At 38.9% G+C, this 25,958-nt stretch overlaps 1 protein-coding gene across 2 annotated transcripts in view; it reads left to right on the plus strand.

The window, feature by feature from the left end:
- Window positions 1-25,958, plus strand: part of Mettl3 (methyltransferase like 3) — a 252,746-nt gene that overhangs the window by 220,770 nt on the left and 6,018 nt on the right. For both annotated transcript variants that reach the window (XM_067108002.1, XM_067108003.1), the window contains exon 10: window positions 18,024-18,199. In XM_067108002.1, the coding sequence (XP_066964103.1) occupies window positions 18,024-18,199 (176 nt within the window). The remainder of the gene's footprint in view (window positions 1-18,023; window positions 18,200-25,958) is intronic.

The following is a 25,958-nucleotide window of genomic DNA, read 5'->3' on the forward strand; positions in this document are numbered from 1 at the left end:
GGCAGACACTTTTGTAAATAGAGGCTCGGCGTTTAAGGGTTAAATGTAGTGGCATACTTTCTTAAAATATTCTCCATTGCATGAAGGACGAATAAAAATATATTTTATTTTTATTTATGGAATTACATTGAAAATAAGCAAGGTTCAACAAACTAACAACTATAATGCAACTATTAGTAAATGTGTGTTAGTTACGGTACCTAACATTGGCAAACAGCTGTTTCTCGATTCGGTTGTTTATGTCACTACTTGCTGTTGTTTATTCCAGTGTCTTGCATTCAGTAGCTAGTGGCTGTTGATTGTTAGAAATAGCAATGAATTCTTCCACAAGCCACAAGTTTGCTAAGCCTGGTTGAATGTATGATGATGTGCACTTAACCTACTGTTTAAAAGCTAACTTACATAGAAAGCCAAACCTAATATAATCTACCAAATAAGAAACCTGCATGTTAAGCATATCCTCATGTAATCTATCGAAAATGGATCACTCACTATACATGATATTATATGTGATGAAATCAAATCATATTTTGGGACAAAATTTTAAGAATCGCTTGATACACAAGATCAGATGATACATGAGTACAGTATATATGCAAATTACAATATGGTTTTTTTTGATGCTGTGTATTTTTTAGTTTTATAGAATGTTATTGTTGGAAATGAAATGTGCATGTGTGTTTTAGGAGCAATCTTCAGTTCTGAAATCCAAAATATCCAAAAACCAATACACTCTTGCCCCAAGGGTTTCGGTTAGGGATTGTGAACCTGTAGTGCCATATAATTAAAGTTTGTGCACACTGGTGGCTAAAACCAATCCTCCTTCCCCCATTTGATGGTAAAGCCTTACAGCTTTCACTGGACATAAAAAGATCTTAAGTTGTATGGCCAATAAGTGAACAACAAAAGATGGAGCAGGTGGGTCAAATGAAAGTGCTTACTGGGGATTGGCCATGAAACCAGACATTTATAAAAGGCCATTAGTCAGCCTTCATGCAAAAGTTAATGTTACCAAACCCTAAGGCTTCCACAAACAGACCTGAAAATGCTTTAAAACAATGGACATATACCATAAAGGAGGTCTGAAGCCTTGGGGAAGGGCTTTCCTCAAAAGTCTGGCACATTGATCATAGCTCATTTGAGGGACCTAAGTCTAGGTCCTTGGTCTTGAAAACATGTGATGGAGCAGACCTTTGATTTCTGAAACTTAAAAGACTCCTTTAATTATAAAAACTTCAAGGAAGGAATCTGCTACCTGGGGAACAGTGAAATAAGGTGAATCAATTTGTCTCCGAATTGGAAATGGTTTGCTACTTGGATTGGTACAGTTGGGCTGTAGACTTGTTGGCAGGGTTGGCAATGACATTGGCAGCATGGCTTGACAAACATATCTTGATAGGGCCCTGGTTGATAATCTCCAAGCATCTAGGTGAAACACTGCCTTTTAGGTGCTGAAATAACACCTGAGGATTTTAAGGATGTATGACTGGTTTACCGTCTCCAAAGCTTTACTATAACACCAGTTGTTGGAGAATCAGTACAAGTTCTCATAAGCTTAAGAAAATTGGGCACAAATTGATGCTGCTGCATAGTGAGTGCTAGAAGGAGAAGCATTAAACTGAGAGAGTTCAGTTGCTTCTGCTAAAGAAGTAGTAAAGACTGTCCCAGTGAGATCACACATGCTTAAGAGGCTTCCTTTACACATGTTGGAGAGTTGGGTAGTTACTTCAATAGCTAAATGTGGAAGTGGTAGCTTGAGAAAGTGTATCATTTTGACTGGATGGTTTGGTTAAACTACTTCAATAATAATAAAATAGAAGCCCTTTCCCTGCCAATACTGCTAAACTTCTATAACCCCATATTGTGTAGTTTTTGAGTGTATCAGGGCAAAACTTTCAAAGGCTAATGCAGGAAGTAATCATCTGTTCCCTAGTTTGAGCTTGGCTTTCTTAAGGGCCAGATGGCCTGTATTATACTCTTTTTTTAGTTTCCAGTATTTCAAAGATAATCCTAGATTCTGGTTGTTCAGTTTGTACAGTCAAGTACAAAAGTGTCGATACTCTCAGTCTAGATTTTTGGACAAATTGTTAACCTAGAAAGCAACATCTGGCAACTACAGAAGTCTCGATACTCTCAGTCTAGATTTTTGGACAAATTGTTAACCTAGAAAGCAACATCTGGCAACTAGAGCATGGGGAGGGTGCCGCAGGCAGCAGAGTTGCTGTGAAGTGACAGATTTAAAGGGACACGTTATCTTTCAAATTATCATTGTGGTTTACTTGTACATTTTGGGCTTTGATATGTTTTTACTTGAGAAAAAGTTAAAAGGTAAAAACTAAAATAACAAAAAAGAAAGCTTTTGCTTTATCAGTTATGTATGGTTTGAATTTTCAAGCTCTCATTAAGAATTAAATCTCATTACTAGGTCTGTTGGTCGGAAACATCTGTTTGTATTAAGTTGTTCATTGTTAGACTTCATGCCTAATTATTTTGCATATAATAAGTATTGTTGCAAGTCTGTTGTTATTTAACTGAATCATAAAGGAAAAATTGAACAAAAACACAATAATTCACTTGAAAATTTTATTGAAATATGAAACGTGAAATGTTCTAAGAAACTAAAAAATTATATTACATGCAGTCCTGGTTTACGACGGGGGTTCTGTTCCTACGCCGTGTCATAAGCCGAAAATCGTTGTAAACCGAAAAATTGTCGAAAATCATCAAAAATCCTAAAAAAACTTACTTTCTGAGCTCGTCCCTATGTCAGCTGGTGAAATTCCTATTAACCTTTAAATGCCTGTTGAACGTGGCAAACATCGACTAAAATTGTCTGTTGAATGCCGAGTGGACGTAGCAAACGTCGACTACAAAAAATTTCAACCTTCGGTCAACTTTGACTCGACGAAATGGTCGAAAAAACGCAATTAATAAGCTAAAACTCTTACATTCTAGTAATATTCAATCATGTACCTTCATTTTGCAACAAATTGGAAGTCTCTAACTGTATTTCGATTTATGGTTAATTTTTGAAAAAACTTTTTCTTACGCCAGCGCGGTAACTCGGCGAAAAAAATTTCAGAAATTCTTTATCATTTTGTCGTAATTTTTGCACTGTTCTATATTAGCTGTTACAAAGTTTTATATATGAAAATGTGTGCAATTTCATGTACAATACAACAGAAAATAACTCATGGTTGTAGCTTTTATCAGTTTTGAAATATTTTCATATAAATCACGGTAACTGCCAAAATTTCAACCTTCTGTCAACTTTACTTCGACCGAAATGGTAAAAAAAAACGCAATTGTAAGCTAAAACTCTTACATTCTAGTAATATTCAATCATGTACCTTCATTTTGCAACAAATTGGAAGTCTCTAGCACAATATTTCGATTTATGGTTAATTTTTGGAAAAAACCTTTTTCTTACGCCCACATGATAACTCGGCCGAAAATTTCAGAAATTCTTTCAAATCACGCTGTCGTAATGTTTGCACTGTTTTATATTAGTCGTTACACAAAAGTTTTATATATGGAAATGTGCGCAATTTCATGTAGAATACAACAGAAAATAACTCATGGTTGTAGCTTTTATCAGTTTTGAAATATTTTCATATAAATCACGATAACTGCCAAAATTTCAAGCTGGTCAACTTTAACTTCGACCGAAATGGTAAAAAACGCAATTATAAGCTAAAACTCTTACATTCTAGTAATATTCAATCATGTACCTTCATTTTGCAACAAACTGGAAGTCTCGAGCACAATATTTCGATTTATGGTGAATTTCTGAAAAAATTTTTTCCTTCACGATCTGCTCGCGGTAACTCGGCCGAACATCTCAGAAATTCTTTCATCATGTTGTCGTAATGTTTGCATCGTTTTACATTAGTCGTTACATAAACTTTTATATATGAAAATGTGTGCAATTTCATGTAGAATACAACAGAAAATAGCTCATGGTTGTAGCTTTTATCGGTTTGAAATATTTTCACATAAATCACGATAACTGCAAAATTTCAACCTTCAGTCAACTTTAACTCAACCGAAATGGTAAAAAACGCAATTGTAAGCTAAAACCCTTACATTCTTGTAATATTCAGTCGTTTACCTTCATTTTGCAATAAATTGGAAGTCTCTAGCACAATATTTCGATTTATGGTGAATTTTAAAAACATTTTCCTTACGTCTACTTGCGCGTAACTCGCCGAACATCTTAGAAATTCTTTTTCGTCTCGTTGTCGTAATATTTGCACCGTTTTATATTAGTCGTTACATAAAGTTTTATATATGAAAATGTGCGCAATTGCATTTACAATACAACAAAAATAACTCATGGTTGTAGCTTTTCTCAGTTTTGAAATATTTTCATATGAATCACGATAAATAGAAAAATTAAACTTTTCGGTCAACTTTAACTGGACCGAAATGGTCGAAAACTGCAATTGTAAGCTAAAACATTTACAGTCTAGTAATATTCAATCAATTAGCTTCATTTTTCAACAAACAGGAAGTCTCTAGCACAATATTTCGATTTATGGTGAATTTTTGAAAAAAATAATTTTTTACATCCGCACGTTACGAATTCATGCATCATTTTGTGATAATATTTTCTCTGTGTTGCTTTGATCGTTTTAAAATTTGTTATATACCAAAATCATCGCAATTTAGTGTACAATACAACTAAAAGAAATTAAGTCATTAGCTTTAACCGTTTTGCTTACAGCGCGATTTGTATACAATTATATACAATTTTTTTTTTTTTGCTGTCATATATTCCAATATTTATATATGATAATGATATTTTTTTCATTTCTGATGGTTGCATACTAACCTTCAGGCAATGACAAAAAAATTAGCCAAAAATGAACTCTTAATCTTAAAAACTAAGCGTGCTGTGATTTTTTGAAAAAACTTTTTCCGCTTTGGCTAACTCACGAATGAATGCCGCATACGGGAGACGTTTTTGTAAATAGGGCTTGGCGTTAAAGGGTTAAGCACGAATTTCTAGGTATAGATATTGCTAAATATACCAGAGAAAAAGCTATCAGGAAATGCTGGGTTACTACCCCAGATCGAACATCTATTATGAAATAGACGTCGGTATAGATAAGGGTGAGTGATTGTTGTCACTGCCACAGGACTGCACTCTGTAGACATCCCAATGACAAAACCCTGGAACGTGAGGAGCCGATCTAACGCCCGCACTCACCTGCCCGCCAACCGACGACCCCAGCGCCATCTGTACTCATTCCATACTAGCACGTTTTCCTTCCGGAAGATCTTTTTCTTGTGCTGGCTTTGCCCCAATTTTCCTTGAATTTCATCATGTCTTCAAGCAATTTCACCGTTATGAAGTTAAGTACCATCTTCTTGTGGGGTTTTAATTATCAGTGAGGCTTTTTATTGGCCCGTAAGTTAATATTTACAGGGTCATATTTGACGCTCCCGGCGTTCGCCACCTCCGCCATGATGACCTTGGAGGTACACCCTACAGCTTGTTTCTGCAGGGTTTCTCTCGGTTGTTTACAATTTTACTCATGTTTAGTAATTCCCCTTCAAGAAGTTCCTTTTGGAGGTGTTTATCTATTTCGGGGTTCCTGGTACCTGATTAGCGTCATTCCTCACGGAGGCTTCCTCCCCTTATCTTGGTTCTTACAGTTAATTCATAGCTGATACCAGGCTCTCGCGCGGATAGATTCCCTCTCAAGGTGGTGCTTTCTTTTGTCAGTTTCTCTGATTTGTAGTGTAATGGATGACATGGATAATTCGGTTTATTAGGTCGGGCTCGCCTGTCAGGTGCAGCCAGTTGGCTGCCTACCTCCTGCTCGCCTCGCTCGGTTTAGGCTATACGCTTAGCACAAGTTCTTATATTTTTGTATATTCGATCATATTCGTGTACTTATGTAGTTATTGGTTAACTTTAGCGGTACTTATCAGTAATTGATCCTAGCCTAGCCCTCTCGCTCCAATTGGTGGGTTAGGCTATTCAGGTTAGGCTTTGGCATTGTCTTAGCTCCCATCTCTCCCGACTGTGTCGCTTGAGCGGGGGAGGGAGGGGTAGGCTGGTCGAGGGAGTTCCTGTTTGTTGTTCCATCCGCCTTACTGCCCGTTTTCGGGTTCGCTAGGGCATCTGAAGCCCCCATCCCCTCCTCCCTTTAATGAGGGAGAGAAGGAAAAATAAACAGGATCTTCTTTATGCATTGCCCTTCTACCCTATGGGTCGGTTGTTGGTTGGACTACGTTGCAGGGAATTTCTCTCCTTCCACCCTCTTCCTCTCCTCTCTCTCCTCCTCCCTTTTACTGTCTGGGCTGTGCCTTCAGAGGAGGGTGAGAGTTTTGGCGCTATAGACTAGTGCTGTTGTCCTATCCTCCCTAGTACTTTTGGTGAGTGTCATGAGTCTCCCTGCGCGCAGGAAGTCGATACGTCTGTGTCGATGCCCCGTGGGGAGTTTTAGTCAGTGGATAGGGGTCCCCGTCCACTTGAACATAACTCTCGATTCCACCATTCTAAGTACTGCCTCCCTGACTTTGCCAGTGGTGTGTCATCTCCCGCGTGTGGGGCGTCGGTCTTCGATGCGATCACCCGTGGGGTCTAGTCGGTTCCCAGTTGAGAGTCACCCACCCTCCTGGCCTCCGTTCTGGTGTCAACCGCTTCGGCTAGTGTTTCGTTGGTTCGCTCTCCTTCCGGTCAGGCTGAACTTCGATCACCCTCAGGGTTCAAACATTTCCTAGCTGGTTCCGCTCCGCCGTCCCGGCCCTCCGTTGCCTTCTTACCTGTTACCACTCCGGTGGTTTTGGTTTTCAGTAGGTTGGCCTTAGTCACACCTAGTTCTCTAGCTGTATACTAACTGGAGGTAATGATTTACCCGCCCTCCCTGCTGTAACCAAGTGGCGGAGGCACGGGATCTCGGAGGGTCTCTTGCGCCGAGCACTGACCAGCAGTGTACTGCTATCCTATATTGTTAACCATTTACTTACTACCGGTCTCCGGCAGTAATTATACTTTAAGTTGATTTTACAATTAAGAATTGCATGATCCTAAGTTAAGGTCCCTACTCATTGAACTATCTCTGGAGTTTCTTGATTTAATCTGTGTCATGTTTTGCTCTGGTTTATCGTCCCGCCGAGCATTCCGGCGGTCCGTATAAATTAATGCTTGCTGCCGGACTCCGGCAGTAATTATACTTTAAGTTGATTTTATAATTAAGAGTTGCATGATCCTAGGTTGAGGTCCTGCTCCGTCGAACTATCTCCGCGCTCCTTAATTTAGTGTGTCATGTTTTGCTCTGATTTATCGTCCGCCAGAATGCTCCAAGGGTTCGGTATAAATTAATTAGCATGCTTCATTACCTGCTGTTGTTTAAGGCCCCTATCTCCGCCGGTTCTGCTCCGGCGCCTTAAATTAGTGTGTTCATATACCTTCTCCCACTTACAGACAGTGCGTTGTGAGGAGCCTGGGTGCACTGCTGTGCTGCACCAGCCCTATGGGCCGTTGTCTGCCGTTCTCATTCGGGCTGTGCAGTGCGGATCGACGATCTCATCGTATGGCACCCGGACGGTTGTGAGTTTGCTTCGCTCTATACGAGCGTGTCCAGGATGAGTCGGTAAGCCTATAGTCACTGCCTTTAGTTTACCTGGTTGCCTCAATTGTTTCAAGTACGTTATGTTCTTGATATATTGCTTATATATATCTCTTCACCGAGCTAGGTTATTAAGTCCTGCTCTCTTCCAGGTTGACCAAGCTTCCCAACGACGCCTTGGGTTCCCTTCGAGCCTGGGTGGCTGGTTATGGCAGGAACGTTCCATCGGGGAAGCCGTGCGTTCTAGATGAGAACATCCGAACCTGCTTTACCCGGCGCCGGATCTCAGCGGCTGTTCCACCTGAAGTCGCCGCTCCTGTCATCGAGCAGATCCGGTAGAAACCCAGCCTCCCAGGACAAAAATTTGTACGTGGAGGTGTCGGAGGAAGTGGTGGCCATAAACCTCGACCTGGAACCAATGAACACCAACAGGACCAGGAGGTAGGTAGGGAGGTAAGTGAGGCAGTGGGGCGGGCTCCTTTTTGATTCCCCTTCATCCACCGCTTCTTCTTTTCAGGGTTTTCAAAAATCTTCTTACTTGGAGGGCGGCGCAATCCGCTGTCCCCAAGTTGAAGAAGTCTTGGAAGGCGAAGGGCTATAAGTCCGGTGAAGCCACGGGATACTAGTCCGGTGGCTTCCAAATTCAAAACCACTCCTCTACTAAGGGAGCGAGTTCGAGGCAGCCAACCTGCCTTTTGACCGGAGGTTGCCGGTATACTTCTGCAGAAGTTTACCTCGGAGGTGGATGCTAAGCAACAAGCTTACGGAGAGGTTGCAGAGCCAGGAGAGTATGCTCTCCGGGTTCATGCGCTCGGTGGTTCTGGGTACATTACCCCATCCCGGATGCCTCCGCCCTCCTCCATTTGACAAGGGAAATCCCTGGCGTTTGGCCCTTCATGCTCCCGGCATGAAGATACCCTGACGATCGAGGGTCTAGGCACCGCGAGGCTTCAGGAGCTGGAATTCTTTCCTTCTGACCTGCTGCCCCCTACCAGGCTTGGCCAGGTTGGGAGGAAGCTTGGGTGCGGACGGATAAGGTCCCGAAGGAGACAGTGATCTTCCCAAGGGACCAGGCGCAGTGAGACCAATCAGGTGGGCGGCAGACTTCACCTGTTCAGGGACCAGTGGACCTTCAGTCCGTGCGCCCACAGTATAGTCTCAAGGTTTGGGGTGGAGTTGGATCAAGGCCCTCCCCTCTGATCAGATTTCATCAACCGTCTTCCAAAGCTCTGGGACTTTGCGGCGGAATTACTCAAAAGAGGGCCATAAAGAAAGTGAGACACCTGAAATTTCAAGGCAGGCTGTTTAGTGTTCCCAAGAAAGACTCCAGTCAACAAAGGGTAATCTTGGATCTGTCGCGTCTCAATCTTTACATACAATGCGACAAATTTACGCATGCTTACAATCGCGCTGCGGACTCTACTTCCTCGTGGAGCATCACCACCTCTATAGATCTTTCAGGCGCATATTATCACGTCCTGATTGGGCTGAACTGTCTCCTTCCTAGGTTTCAGACTGAAACAAGCCTACTCCTTCAGGGTCATGCCATTCGGGCTCAACACTTTTCCACGAAGCTGGCGGACACGGCAGTGCAGCAGTTATGGTCCCGGGGATATCGCTGGCGCATACCTGGGCGATTGGATAATTTGGGCATCAACGCCAGACCAACTACGGCCATGGTGATCGAGTTTCTGGAATCCCTAGGCTTTCAGATAAACAGGCGAAAGTCCCCCCTAACTCCAGGCTTGATTTCAGTGGCTGGGTATCCAATGGGATCTGGTCTCGGACAAGCTGTCTATTCCGCCAGCCAAGCGGAGAGAAATAGCCAAAGCCACCAGGCAATTCCTCAAAGGCAGGAAAGCCTCCCGCAAGAAAGAATCCTGGGTTCTCTTCAGTTAGCATCCGTAACAGACCGGCTCCTAAAAGCAAAACTGAAAGACATAAACAGAGTGTGGCGGAGACGGCCAATGTCAAGCTCAGGGACAAGGTATCTTTAATTCCTCCAGTGCTGAGGAAAAGACTCCGGCTGTGGTCCACAGTCAAAGGGTCTTTCAGTCAGTTCCCCTTCAATTCCCTTCCCCAGCTCTAATAATCCACACAGGCGGCCGTTAAGCGGCTGGGGAGGGCACTCACCAAAGAAAAGGTACAGGGTACATGGTCCACACTGTTCCGTCAATTCCACATAAACATTTTGGAGGCAATGGCAGTGTTTCTAACTCTGAAAAAACTTTGCCCCACCAGCAGATTCATATCAGGCTGGTGCTGGACAGCGCAGTAGTGGTGCATTGCATAAACAGAGGTTCCAAAGCGAGTCGGATAAACCAAGTGATGATAGCCATTTTCTCCCTGGCGGAGAAGCACGGCTGGCACCTATCAGCTACCCATCTAGCAGGAGTCCGAATGTCATTGCAGACTCCTGTCCAGGGCAACTCCGCTGGAGTCAGAATGGTCCCCTGGGCGTCTTCTTTCAGATGGATATGCCATCAGGTTCCGGGCCTTCAGGTGGACTTGTTTGCCCACGGAGAGCAATCACAAACTCCCTTGTTATGTTGCTCCCAACCTGGATCCTCGAGCTCACGCTCACGGATGCAATGTCAGTGGACTGGAACAAATGGCAGAAAATCTATCTATTCCGTAATAAACCTGCTGATGAAGGTGTTGCACAAGCTCAGGTCATTCAAAGGTCAAGTGGCCCTGGTAGCTCCCAACTGGCTGAAGAGCAATTGGTTCCCTCTTCTTCTGGAGCTCAAACTACGGTGTCATCAAATACCCAAGCCACAGCTGACTCAAGTAGTGCAAACACGGACTGTGTCAGCTTCCTCAAGAATTCTGAATGCCCTGGCTTTATGGACTTTATGAAATTCGCTCAGAGAGGTGCGGATATTGATCCGTTAATACTGTTTCTGGAATCAGATAAAAGAGATTCTACCCTCAGACAGTACGATTCAGCAGTTAAAAAGTTAGCATCTTTTTTTGAAGGAATCTGAAGCTCAAGTTATGACCACCAATTTGGCAATATCATTCTTTAGATCACTGTTTGAAAAAGGTCTGGCTCCGGCCACCATTACCACAGCGAAATCAGCTTTGAAAAAGGTGTTTTTGCATGGCTTTAAGATTGATTTAACAGATTCATATTTTTCATCCATTCCCAGAGCATGCGCTCGTTTGAGACCAGCGACCCGTCCACATACGGTTTCCTGGTTTCTTAATGATGTTCTAAAATTAGCCTCAGAAACTAATAACGATCAATGTTCTTATTTGAATCTGTTAAGGAAGACGTTGTTCCTAATTAGTCTAGCTTCAGGTGCCAGAATATCAGAACTGTCTGCTCTCTCTAGAGGTGCGAATCATGTGGATTTTCTCCCATCAGGAGAAGTTCTGCTTTCCCCAGATCAAAGGTTCTTAGCAAAAAATGAAGACCCTCAGGATAGGTGGTCCCCCTGGAAGGTTGTTCCTCTTCCACAAGACCTGTCTTTATGCCCAGTTGCTACCCTGAGGGCCTATTTATGGAGAACTTCTCAGTGTTTGTCTGGTCCTCTTTTTATCAGGGAAAAAGGAGGAACGCTTTCTTTAAAGGCTATTAGACAACAAATTCTATACTTCATTAAGCAAGCTAATCTGGATTCAGTCCCTAAGGTTCATGATATCCGAGCAGTGGCTACCTCCGCTAATTATTTTCATACTATGAATTTTGATGAGCTTAAGAAGTATACGGGCTGGAAATCTCCATCAGTGTTCAAACGCCACTATCTGAAATCACTAGAAGCTCTGAAGTTCCCTGCGGTGGCTGTAGGGAGCATTGTCCCTCCACCTTAAATTAACCTTTAATCCCTATCCTCTCCCCCCTGCCCGCCTGCCTCATTTACTTGCCCTGCCATTTTCTCCTGGACCAGACATGCTTCACAGCCTGGCTCCTCATATTATGATGTACAATTTTGCGGTGTTAGTTTTTAAGTTTGCGGCATGTTATGTTTACTGTAACTTAGTTTTAAGCGGAGAGTACCTTTATAAATTTTCTGTCGTTTATTTAGTTTTGGTACCTTCCCATTATAGTATTATTTATGTACATAGTTGTTTATCATGTCCTTTACTGTGATATTAATTGTATCCCTAGTTATAACTCAGTTTATCTGGCTATACCTTTGGTATTTAATCATGTTTTGAGGGATAATTAAAACTATTTTCAGTAATAGTGTTTTTATACATGTCCACCTAACTGTTCGCTCCTTTTAGACTTTCACCAAAGCTTAGTATGATTCTCTGTCATGATTTCACCGGCTGACACAGGGACGAGCTCAGAAAAGGATTTTGACAAAGGAAAAATCTATTTCTGAGGGAGGCCCTGTGTCACCCGGTGATCCTCCCAGGATCTAGGTTTCCCTTCCCGGTAGGCATACCAAGCTTGTGGGGGTGCTAGCCTGGAATGAGTACAGATGGCGCTGGGGTGCGTCGGGTTGGCGGGCAGGTGAGTGCGAGGCGTTAGATCGGCTCCTCACATTCGGGTTTTTGTCATTGGGATGTCTACAGAGTGCAGTCCTGTGGCAGTGACAACAATCACTCACCCTTATCTATACCAACGTCTATTTCATAATAGATGTTGAACTGGGGTAGTAACCCCCAGCATTTCCCTGATAACTTTTTCTCTGGTATATTTAGCAATATCTATACCTAGAAATTCGTGCTTAATAGGAATTTCACCGGGCGACACAGGGCCTCCCTCAGAAATAGATTTTCCTTTGACAAAATCCCTTTTTAATGCTTTTGGTGCATTGAAAATTATGTAAACTGCATTTTTATTTAGTTTTTCATCAAACAAACCTCCCAATTATTATTATTCTGCCATTTTGGAGCCATATTTCTTCTGTCGTATCGGCATCGTAACCCTGGAACATGCGTCGTAAACCAGGAAATAATTTCTGATGAATATATTTGAAAAGCGTCATAGCCTCGGAATGTTATAAGCTAGACCCTTCGTAAACCGGGGACTGCCTGTAATCAGTTCACTCCTGTAAGAACAAAATGGAAATATGGAGCATAAAAAAATAGTCTCTCTTTCTCACAGTTAACAACAGTTCATCAAATAATTTAATTTTCCTTCAGTGTCTTACACATTATGATAGTGAATAAAAAGTAATAGTAAATATATACAGTATTTCTTTGATGTAATATAAATTAATATTCTTTGGTATAACAGTAAATAAATTTCCTTTTTTTTTTTAAGATGACACTATACATTATCTGAATAATGAGTTAAGTTGTAGTCTATAACATAAATATATGTTATATGCTACAATTTAACTTATTATTCAGATAATGTATACAGTAGTGTCTAATATTTAGTATGACCTCCATCATTGTCAATCACAGCTCTTAGCCTATTTGTGATTGAATCTACTAGCTTTTGAAAATAATTATTCATCCCTCTTTTCGGTATTAATGATTCCCACACTGACAGGCAGTGTTTGATCAGCGCAGGTTTGGTTTTTATTGCCCCAGTATCCCATTCCTTTACCATTTGTCCCCAAAGATTTTCAGTAGGATTGAGGTCAGGAGATTTCGCAGGCCAGTCTATACATATGGCATTGTCCTGTTCAGCAAACAATTCACTGACCATTTTATAGTTATGAACAGAAGAGTTGTCCATTACAAGGTAGACTGGCAAATGATCTGGTAGTAGAAGTTTCCTCACCAATGGGATCAGGATTTCACCAAGAATTTCTACATATTATTGTCCGGTTAAACACTTGTCAATGGGAATCAGCTACCCTGGGCCACATGCAGCCGTCCTTGCCCATAATCCTGCTGAAATTCTTCTACTTCGCCGCAGCCGTTAAATATTTTCTTTATTGAACCTAGAAATTGAATACAAAAAAAATGTTATTGCAAGTAAACGAAAATATCAGCGCTGAATATCACCAACATTCATAAAATTCGGCAACAAGGAATTTACATTGATATTAACCTTTGTCTAAGCCCTATTTACAAAAAAACGTCTCCCGTATGCTGCAGCGTTCGTGAGTTAACAATGCAAAAAGTATTTTCAAAAATCACAGCACGCTTAGTTTTTAAGATTAAGAGTTCATTTTTGGCTCATTTTTTTGTCATTGCCTGAAGTTTAGTATGCAACCATCAGAAATGAAAAAATATCATCATATATAAATACTGTATTGGAATATATGAGTGAAAAAAAAAACTGCATATATAATTGTATACAAATCGCTGACTAAGCAAAACGGACTTAAAGCTAATGAGTTAATTTTTTAGTTGTATTGTACATTAAATTGCGATGATTTTGGTATATAACAAATTTTAAAACGATCAAAGCAACACAGAGAAAATATTATCACAAAATGATGCATGAATCCGTAACGCGCAGACGTAAAAAAATGTTTTGTTCAAAAATTCACCATAAATCGAAATATTGTGCTAGAGACTTCCCGTTTGTTGAAAAATTAAGCTAATTGATTAAATATTACTAAACTGTAAGTGTTTTAGCTTACAATTGAAGTTTTAAGTGCCATTTTCGAAGTTAAGATACAAAAGTCTAATTTTTTCTATTTATCGTGATTTATATGGAAATATTTCAAAACTGATAAAAGCTACAACCATGAGTTATTTTTTGTTGTATTGTACATGAAATTGCACAATTTCATATATAAAACTTTTATGTAACGACTAATATAAAGCGGTGCCTATTACGACAACGAGATGAAAGAATTTCTGAGATGTTGATGCCGAAAGTTACGCGAGGGCGTAAGGAAAATGTTTTTTTAAAATTCACCATAAATCTCAAATATTGTGCTAGAGACTTCCAATTTATTGCAAAATGAAGTTAAACGATTGAATATTACTAGAATGTAAGAGTTTTAGCTTACAATTGCGTTTTTTTACCATTTCGTCGAGTTAAAGTTGACCTGAAGGTTGAAATTTTGGCAGTCATCGTGATTTATGTGAAAATATTTCAAAACTGATAAAAGCTACAACCATGAGCTATTTTCTGTTGTATTCTACATGAAATTGCGCATTTTCATATATAAAAGTTTATGTAACGACTAATGTAAACGATGCAAACATTACGATAACATGACGAAAAGAATTTCTGAGATGTTCGCTTACCACAAACATAAGGAAAATTTTTTTTTTTTTTTTTTTTTTTCAGAAATTCACCATAAATTGAAATATTGTGCTACAGACTTCCAGTTTGTTGCATAATGAAGGTACATGATTGAATATTACTAGAATGTAAGAGTTTTAGCTTATAATTGCGTTTTTTGACCATTTCGTCGAAAAGTTGAGTCCTTGAAATTTTGGCAGTTATCGTGATTTATATGAAAATATTTCAAAACTGATAAAAGCTACAACCATGAGTTATTTTCTGTTGTATTCTACATGAAATTGCACTTTCCATATATAAAACTTTATGTAACGACTAATATAAAACAGTGCAAACATTACGACAACGTGACTGAAAGAATTTCTGGCGCAGACGTAAGGAAAAGTTTTTTCAAAAATTCACCATAAATCGAAATATTGTGCTAGAGACTTCCAATTGGTTGCAAAATGAAGGTAAATGATTGAATATTACTAGATCGTAAGCGTTTTAGCTTAAAATTGCGTTTTTTGACCATTTCGGTCGAGTCAAAGTTGACCGAAGGTTGAAATTTTGGCAGTTATCTTGGTTTATATGAAAATATTTCCAAACTGATAAAAGCTACAACCATGGGTTGTATTTTGCTGTATTGTACATGAAATTGTGCACATTTTCATATATAAAACTTTATGAAACGGCTAATATAGAACAGTGCAAAAATTACGACAAAATAATTCAAGAATTTATGAAATTTTTCGCTGAGTTACACACCCGTAAGAAAAAGTTTTTTCAAAATTAACCATAAATCGAAATATTGTGCTAGAGACTTCTAATTTGTTGCAAAATGAAGGTACATGATTGAATATTACTAGAATGTAAGAGTTTTAGCTTACAATTGCGTTTTTCGACCATTTCGGTCGAGTCAAAGGACCGAAGGTTGAAATTTTTTGTAGTCGACGTATGGTACATCTACTAATGATGAAACAGACAATTTTAGTCGACGTATGATACGTCCAATAGGCGTTTAAGGGTTAAGAATGTTTTCTAACCCTCGATAGGTAATTCATTGGAATTCCAATAGGCTTAAATTATTACCCTTGAAAGCAAAAAGAAACGTTATATTTTAACGAGCTTGCAGGTATTTAATCAGTGTAGTGAAGAAAGTTCATGTTACACATAGGCCTAAGCCTACATGAAAACTAGCAGTATTAATTACTTACCTTGTGTTATTAGGTCGCCAGCAGTGGAGTATACCATGATCATCGCTAGCAAAAGTCTTCTCATCTCATCATATAACGTTATCCCAGAATCCTGATTCAAACAGTAGATACTGAAGAACGAAAGCTATTCATTGCTGTTGGTGATTATGAGACAGAGGGTTTGACAGCCGGACTTCGATGATGAATTCCTTGGTTGTGCAATTGCCTTCTCACCATAACACTAGAGATTTGAAGACCTAGTTCTTTTTTCACTTTCACAGCAGTTGTTATAGGCTGTGAGGTGAATTTAGCAATGATCTGGTCATCCTGCTCTCGAGTAGTGCATTGGGGTCGTCCTTTTCTAGGCCGATTCTTGAGGTTCTCCCCTTCGTTGAAATGTTTGATCCACCTGAATACTGTTGTCCAACTTATACTTAATTTACGGCTAATTTCTATGGGGAGGATATTATTTCTATGCATTTCTATTATGACTCTTCATATAACTAATGAGGTTTCCTGAGCTTCGGCTCAAGAATTTTTTTGATGTTGCCCAAGATGCTCCAATATCCCAGCATCGGGTAAGCGTGAAATAGGCTAAACACTGAATGCCACTGTATGTCACCTGACAAGTTGCAGCACTGTTTACGCAGCTTTTCAGGGATGCCAACCTTTCGGAGCCAGGGAGGCGAATTTTCTCGTGGTTTTATTGTTTTGGGAGAGTGCATGTGGTTGTCAGCCCTCATTTTATTGTTCACCTTACAGAATGTTTCGTTTTATGTCGGTATAATATCGAAAATGGTGAAGTTTTTAGCAGTGAAGATTTTTTTTACATTTTATATTAGATATATTATTGATATATGTATTGTTTTACTCTTATAATTCAAAATAAGCTTTTAAAAAAATAAAAATTCTTTTCACTTGTGAACGATAACAAAAGCACTCGGTACCGTCACTAACAAACGTGACTGTACAATTAGCTTTTACTTTAGTGCTGCTTGTTTAGTTAATCAAGAGGCCATTGTTTTCACACATGGATAGGGGTTAGGGGAGCATTTCTTTGTACATTATTATTATTGAATTTTTAACTTTACACAGTATTATTATTGAATTTTTAACTTAGTTATTTTAGAGTAGTTGATGGGCAGTATAGTGACTACAGGGATGTAGACTCTGGTGTTCCTCTTGAGTTATAACAACACACACACACACACACACTCTGTGGTTTGGCTTTGAAAACAGGCTTGTTGCTGAAATCTAACAAAATTCAGAGTATGATTATTAGGAGGTCTAGGCTATAGTACTGCCGCATTGAGATCTTTCCATTGACAGTATTTCTTCAGGTACATGCAACTTAAAATTCTGTGTCATCCTCAATTGTAAATTCACTTTTTATAATACATATCAAGTCTTTTTCCTTTTCAGTTGCACAAATAAATTCAGGATATTTTACTGAGAAAGTCTTTCAAGATTTTTAGAGACTTGTCTATCCTACTAAAATTTTGTATTGCCGTGTTTTGAATATTAATCTCTAGCAGCTGCCCTGCATTATAAATTGTTTGGACAGAAATTTCCCTTCAAATTTGTTATCTGAGATTATAGTATCAACTTCTGGCACTTATGTTCAGTTACCTCAATGAGCATACTACAGTATTAAAATGTCATAATCCTGATCATCCCTTGTATTCAGTTTCCTTAACTCTGCCATCCACTGATTTGTAATAGATCTTTAGTTGTTCCAAGGCTTCCCTGTTCAGAGAGGTTCAGTAACACACAGTTGCCAAGAAGTTATGCCAGTGAATCTCACAGCATAGTTTCTTTTTTCTCCTTTACAGTTTATTCTGCATTTCAGTTTTTTTTTAGTTTGCTGCTTTCTGTATTGTAGCCTTTGGGCTCGTAGCATTTTGGGCTGATGCTTGACTAATAAAATGAACTTTGTTGCAGGGTTTTGCATAGATTAATTATATATTAAATTGATTCTTATAATGCAAGACATTTTTCCGACTCGTGTTTATACTATGTAATATATCAGTAGATTTTTTATTTTGTGGGTATTATAGCTAATGTTACTGCTACTTTTTGCATAGAGTAATTATAGATTAAATTTAATATTATCCAACAGGATATTTCATGAATTCCAATTGTTCATTACAGGTAGGGATGAAGGGCAATCCTAAAGTCAACAGAGGCTTAGATGGAGATGTTATTGTGGCGGAAGTACGAGCCACTAGTCATAAGCCTGATGAGATTTATGGTATTATTGAACGTCTTTCTCCGGGAACCCGGAAACTGGAATTGTTTGGCAGACCTCACAACGTACAACCTAACTGGTAAGAAGTTTTCTGGAGAGAGAAAAATTTGTAATAAGTTTTAGAACATATATTTACATGTATGAGTATACAGTATACTAATGTAAGATAAAACAAAATTAAAACATTTAAGTTCAAAGAATGTAGCAGAGTTCCTTTACTGCATAAGTAGCTGATCATGATAAATTAAAATCTAGAAGAATGAACTTTAGGATATGGATAAAAGTGCTAGAAAAGGAGAAGATAGACAGGAAAGTGAAAAAATTAAAACCAAATGTAAGAAACAGAAAGCAAATATCAGTAGGTAGATATAAAAGATAACTTTGGCTTAATACTAATACCTGGGTAATCCATCCCAAGGACCAGTATATTGAAGAATAGATGAATTTTTAGTTGTGTAACTTACAAGTTCAGTCGAAACAACTGGGAACTAGATTTTTTTAAGTTTACGACTTAATGATTGATGAAAAAAAAAATGCAAAAAAACTACAAAAAGAAAAGGTATGAATTAGAAGCTTTAAAAAAAATGAGTCATTCCATGTTATCTTTCCAGTGTCACAATGAACACATTATAAGAAAGGGAGGGAGGAGGGGAAATTGAAAGGACCACATTGTGCCCTTTTCCCCAGTCTTTGGGAGGTAAAGTGTTTGATTACCCATGGGTGACCTGTCTGCTGTTGGGCAGACTGGCACAGGTCTCACTGAGTACGCTCAGTACTCCCACCCCGGCATGCTTCATCTTGGATTTGACTGCTGCACCCAGATATTCCAAGGTGGTTTTACCAGAAACACACTAGGTTGAGCCAGCTTTTACTGGTGATTTACTGGGCAGTAGCTGGCATAAATAGCAGTATAAGCTACTCTACAGCAGTTTCCACTCCACAAAGCAAAATAAATTTATTTTCACTTTTATTCATATGCTACAGTTTAAAATATCTGTATATGGCCGACTTCAATTTGTAATTTTTGCTCTTCTGTAGTACAACTGTTCAGCTTCCAAGTGACACTAAAATCACTACTCTACCATGAACAGTACATGAACAGTAACTTTATAGACAGCAGTAAAGTGAAATATCTCTATGTGCCTTGCATGCCTGTAAAACATTCTTACATCTCATCTTTTATCTTCAGCTTTTTTACAAAATCAAGATAGTGCACTTTGTATTTTACTGTTTGTTTTTAGTTGTATTATACATTATGTATTTAACACGTACATACTAAACCATTTTTCTTTCTCTCATGTACACATTGCTAAGACTTGTAGCCAAAAGCTAGACTTAAGCCACAGAAAATCATCAAGAGTGCCTTTTTCTCTTTATGCATTAAGCACAGTTATACATCTCGTATTGGTTTTAACATAACCCCATCAATTTATAAATGCCATCAACAGTTTCCCTGCAGTTGTATGCACTGCATGATCAAGTTTTCCATTTAAACTTCACTGGTTTGTGTTCCTGTATTTTTGGCTAATGCATTGTAGTAAATTGTTTTCCTTTTAACTTTACTGGTTTGTGTTCCTGTATGTTTGGTTAATGTAGTTGAGCATATTGTTTTCCACTTAAACTTCACTAATTTGTGTTCCTGTATTCTTGGTTAATGTAGTCTTTGTATATTTTTATTATTATAATTTTTACCATGGTAAGGCTATTGTCAATTTGCTTTAGAGTCAGTGTAATAATCTGTGGAGAGACTTGTTTGTATTAGCACCAGCAACAATTCATACCTGGTCTGGCCATTTTGGTATCTTGATATTGTGAATTTTTTAAGTAATGGCAAAGTGAAGATGCACTGGTAGTTTATATTAAGTAAAGCCTCAACCTTGTATTGTGCAGGTAGGGGTCCAGTTTGCACACCTGAATTCATACGTGGTGCTTGTGAGGATTGACTTCAGAATAAGTTGCTTTTTAGCAGTAAGGAAACATTTAAATGTATTTGATGAAAGGGAGCGAATTTGCAATGTCAAAGTCTTTCACAGCCTCATTTAATGTTGACTTCATCAAAGCTGTCCCATCAAGAATGGAGAAATTGAAGAGCTGCATATTTGCAGCACTTAATACAAAATAGGAGCATTGGTTATACAAGCCTTTGGAGGATGTGCCTGAGGATTTAGCCCCCTTCTGTCTTCAAGGATTATATGACATCTGATATGTCATTCTGATGGGATGAAATCTTAGCAGTGGCTGATCAACTATCCCCGTGGAGACAGACAATGCTGAAGCAAAGAAATCTCTGAAAAGGCAGTAATTACCACTGCACCTTAAGTACCAGCAACCAGTTGTACAATGAACCCCCCGTATTCGCGGGGGATGCGTACCACACCCCACGAATAGCTAAAATCCGCGAATACTTAAAACCCCTCTAAAAACCACTTAGAACTGCCCATTTTGATAGTTTAAACACAAGAAAAACCCTGTAAAAATGCTTATAGCCAAGTATTTTAATAGTTTTATCACAAAAAGTGCATTTATTCATGAAAATTATATGAAAATACAGTAATTAGTGAATATTTCTCAGTGAAAAATACAGCGAATGGGTGAATTTTCTGCGAATAATGGCTAGTTATGTTCCACAGAGAAACCCATGAATGCGTGAGTCCGCGAATCATGAGAACGTGAAAACGGGGGGTTTACTGTAATGTGCTCCTACTCCAGTTCCTTTACAGTCTACTGGTAAGGAGCACAGTGTCAGCCCTACACGTCCACGCATGGGTTCTCATCTGTCTCCTCATTCTCATTCCTCCAGAGCTGATGATGTTCATCTTACCAGGTCAGTGGCTTACAATCGTTCAGTTACACCCTCACATCCGTACATCGCCCCATGTCCTTCCACAAGTTTTTGCGTGGTATGTCGGTCTCCCATTCTATCAAGAGGAATGCGACTCAAGATAGTTTCCCCTTGACATATGCAGGTGTTTATTCTCCAAGAAAGGTTTTAGGTCTGGAAAGGGCCTACACTTTAGTCTTAGCCAAGAATATTTTGGATTCTTCTGAGTTCATCAACAGATCAGGTAGGGACTCCCAGGGACAGGAGGTGGAAGACTTAGAGAACAAGGAGTTTTTACTACGTACGGAGAGGTGGTTGGGTTAATCTCTGAATATAACAATCTTTTGCAAGAGGACGTGACAGGTTCCTTAGATTTTCCCACAGGAATAGCTCTCTTTGGACCGAGGAAAGAATCTAAGGCTTCTATTGGGCTGCCTTGTTTTAAGCATGCAGATTATATCCTTAGTCATGTAAATTCTCTCAACTCTGGACGGGACAATTCCTTGCGTCCTAGCAGAACTTTCAAGCTTCTTCGTACTCCTCTCCCTCGGCATAGGCATTTCTACACTACACCTAATGCTGCACTTCTACCTCGACAGCTGGATGCAGATGTGGCTTGATTAGCTCCGGGAGTTTCCCTAGACCAGATTCGGGCGGAAGGTCCTTCCTTTACCTCTCAGGAAGCTGTCTCTTTGGAGTTGTCTGCCTCTTCTGCCTTCCAAGCAATTTCTTGGTTAGACTTGTGGTCGACAGCGGTGGCTAAGATTTCGTCCTCTGCTCTTGGTGATTCTGAAGATAATGATTCTTACTTTAGGCTTCTGCAGTCAGGCAGTAAAGTCATTTCGTATTTGGCTCATTTGACTGCAAATATTTGGGTGAATATTTTGCTCTAGAGAATGGACACCGCACTTGCCAAGGTATCAAGATTCATTAGTTAGGATTCTGTGTTAGCCCTGAGAAAGGGTGACATCCTCAACACTCGTATTTTCCCTAAGGATCAGTTGGACTTGGCTGTAGATAGACGGCGAGCCGATAATAATGATCGGTTGGTTCATCAAGCTGTGTCTAAGTCTGCTATGATTATGGCCATAGATAGACGGCGAACTGATAATAATGATCGGTTGGTTCATCAAGCCGTCTCTAAGTCTGCTATGATTATACGTTAGTTTTAGAAGGTTAATCATTATTATTTTATTTTTATTTTCTACATTAGTAAAATGGTATGGGCATTACAAAATGTTTAATTTTATAAGATGTTTTTATAGCAAAGCAATCTTTATGTTTAAAATTATCTGCTCTTGCTGTGACATCATAGGAAGTGACATCATAGGACAACAAGTGGCGGGAGGGAGTGAAAGGTAAACAAATGTAGGCGGAGTGTTGAAAAGAGTGTGGTGCAGTAGAGAGAGCTCTCTGTCCATTTTTAACCAACCACGCTCTGCTACCACTTAAAAGTTTTTCTAGCCTAACCCGTCCAAAAATGCTACAATTATACAATCCACCCACCTGTTCATGTTCTTATTTTATAATATAATCCAGCATACAACTACAAAAACCCCAAAACAAACTTTTTCTAACCCAAAAATTGTAACCTAACCATCAGAAGTTAAGTTAAATATATCTTAGTTTAACCAGACCACTGTAACAGCTCTCTTATTTATGGCTTTCTGCGATTAGATTTATTTTGTGGCTAAGAACCAATTGGTTACCTAGCAATGGGACCTTTAAGCTGTAGGTCCCGTTGTTAGGTAACCAATTGGTTCTTAGCCACGCAAAATATATCTAATCCTTCGGGCCAGCCCTAGGAGAGCTGTTACAGTGGTCTGGTTAAACTAAGATATACTTAACTTCTGATGGTTAGGTTGTTAATTTTGGGTTGTAAGCCTGTTTTGGGGTTTTTGTAGTTGTATGCTGGATTATATTATAAAATAAGAACGTGAACAGGTGGGTGGATTGCATAATTGTAACATTTTTGGACAGGTTAGGCTAGAAAAACTTTTAAGTGGTAGCAGAGCGTGGTTGGTTAAAAATGGACGGATCCGACGGTAAACTTTAGGAGATGAAATGGAGAAGAGACTGTCTGAGATTTAGTGGGACACAGGGCAATTATAAAGGATGGAGGGGACAAGTAGAAGATTGGCTTGTGGTGTGTGGAGGAGTGAAATATCCGGGGATAGAGTTAAAAATGAGCTTAACAGGAAAAGCTTTAGAAGTAGCAGAAGGAACAGATAGAGATGAACTTAAGGATATAGAGGGTTCAAATATAATCCTATCCAAACTAGATGAAGTGTATCTAAAAGATAACATTAATGGAAAATTACAGTAAAATGAAAAACTATTTTAAAATAGAAAGAGAATCTAGTGAAAAGGTGAAAGATTTTATAATTAGGTATGAAAAGGCAGAGTCAGAGTGTAGTAGAGTGATAGGGAAAAGCATGCTTGAAGGGGAAGCAAAAGGTTTTCATGTACTAGAACAAGTGAATCTCACAGAAAATGAAAAACAAATGGTATTAGCAGCTTGTGGTCAAGGAAAGTTGGAATATAAAACAGTGTCACAGATAATGAAAAGAATATTTCAGGGATTAGGGAATAAAGAGGAGGGGGAATGGTTGGGATCAGAAGGTTATGCTTATTTTGGGAAAGGTAGGGAAAATCAAAGATATCGGGGAAAGTGAATTGAGGTAGAGGTGGAAGAAATCCTAAAAATAGAGAAGGGAAAGTAACACTGTGTGCAATATGCAAATCAGAATGGCATTGGGCTAGAGATAGTCCTCAGGATTTTCAAAAGAAGAAGAAATCAGAAACTGGACAAGAAGAAGAAAAAGTTTATATACAAGAAGTTAGTAAAATAGAGGAAGAATCTTGGGAAGAGGTTGATTCAATTTTAGACATAGGATGTAAGTCAACAGTTTGTGGGGAATTGAGACTAGCACGCATTGTTGTGGGTTTGAATCAGGAAGAGTTGAGGAGAATGAATGATTCTAAGAAAGAGTCTAATAAAGTACAGACAGTCCTTGGTTATCGGCAGGGGTTCCGTTCTTGGGTTTGGTGTGATGATAACCAAAAATCGCCACTAACCGAAAATTGGCGATTTCCGGCACTGTTTCGGCGATTTTCAGGTTTATCAGGGCTAAAAAGTGCCGAGTTTTGGTTATCGGCGCCTCTGTTAGGTATGTATTAGCGCCAATACCCAATTATCGGCGATTTTCGGTGCCGAAAATTGCCGATTTTCGTCGCTAGACAAGTCCCATAAAACCGGATCGCCATTAATCGAGCCCACTGTTAACCAGGGACTGCCTGTATTTAATTTCGGTGAGCCATCATACAATTCGAAAGGAGTAATGGAAATACCAGTAATATTGAAAAACAAAAATTTCAATAAAGTCTTATTTGAAGACAGAAATTTTGCAGGATGATGTACCATGGTTATTAGGTAAGAAAACCATGAGTAAAATGGGTATGACTGTAAATTTACAAGAGATTTGTGTTAAAATAAAAGTGTTAGGGGAAATGAAGGTAAAGTTAAGAGAAGACAAACAGGGCCACTTAAGAATACCAATTTTGAGGAGGAAAGTAGAAGAATTGTTACTGGAGGGATGGAAGGGAAAGAGTCTAAGGGAAATTAAAGGTGCAATGATGAAGTTACATCTACAGTTTGGTCACATAAGTGGAGATAAAATATGGTAGCTAACAGAAAAAGCACAGTGGAGTGATGGTTTGAGAGAGAAAGAAAAAGAGGAAATACAAAGTTACTAACAGACTTAATCGCAAGTTGTGAGGTATGTAAACGATACAGATACAAAAGAAACCCAGCTAAACCAGTAGTGGGATTTTCTTGGAGTAAAACATTTAATGAAGTTGTAGCAATGGATGTAGGAGAGATAGAAGAGAGAAAGTTCTTGGTAATGGTAGATATGGCAATGAGGTATTGTCAGGCTTTTTGGATAAAAGACAAGAAACCAGAAACTATTATAAAGACACTTTTGACGGGTGGTATGCTATATTTGGAACACCTATAATATTATCAAACAATGGGGGAGAATTTCAAAATGAAAAAGAAAGGAGGATGGCAGAAAGATGGAATATTAACCCTTAAACGCCGAGCGACTATTTACAAAAGTGTCTCCCGTATGCCGGTGGGGTTTGAGAGTTAGCGCCGAAGCGGAAAGAAAGTTTTTTCAAAAATTCATCATAAATCGAAATATTGTGCTAGAGACTTCTCGTTTATTGCAAAATGAAGGTAAATGATTGATTATTACTAGAATGTAAGAGTTTTAGCTTACAATTGCATTTTTCGACCATTTCGGTCAAGTCAAAGTTGACCGAAGGTTGAAATTTTGGCACTTTTCGTGATTTATATGAAAATATTTCAAAACTGATAAAAGCTACAACTATGAGTTATGTTTTGTTGTATTCTACATGAAATTGCACACATTTTCATATATAAAACTTTATGTAATGGCTAATAGAAAATGGTGCAAAATTTACAAGAAAGTGACTAAGGAAATTCTGAGATGTTCGGCCAAGTTAGCGCGTGGACATAAGGAAAAAGTTTTTTTCAAAAATACACCATAAATCGAAATATTGTGCTAGAGACTTCCAGTAAATGATTGAATATTACTAGAACGTAAGAGTTTCAGCTTACAATTGCATTTTTCGACCATTTTGGTCGAGTCAAAGTTGACAGAAGGTTGAAATTTTGGCACTTACCGTGATTTATATGAAAATATTTCAAAACTGATAAAAGCTACAACCATGAGTTATTTTTTGTTGTATTCTACATGAAATTGTGCACATTTTCATATATAAAACTTTTTGCACCATTTTCTATTAGCCGTTACATAAAGTTCGACAAAGTGACTAAAGAATTTCTGAGATTTTCAGCAGAGTTAGCGCACGCGGACGTAAGGAAACAGTTTTTTCAAAAATTCACCATAAATCGAAATATTGTGCTAGAGACTTCTCGTTTGTTGCAAAATGAAGGTAAATGATTGAATATTACTAGAATGTAAGAGTT

This window comes from Macrobrachium rosenbergii, chromosome 8 (assembly GCF_040412425.1).
Source record: "Macrobrachium rosenbergii isolate ZJJX-2024 chromosome 8, ASM4041242v1, whole genome shotgun sequence".
Classification (NCBI taxonomy): domain Eukaryota; kingdom Metazoa; phylum Arthropoda; class Malacostraca; order Decapoda; family Palaemonidae; genus Macrobrachium; species Macrobrachium rosenbergii.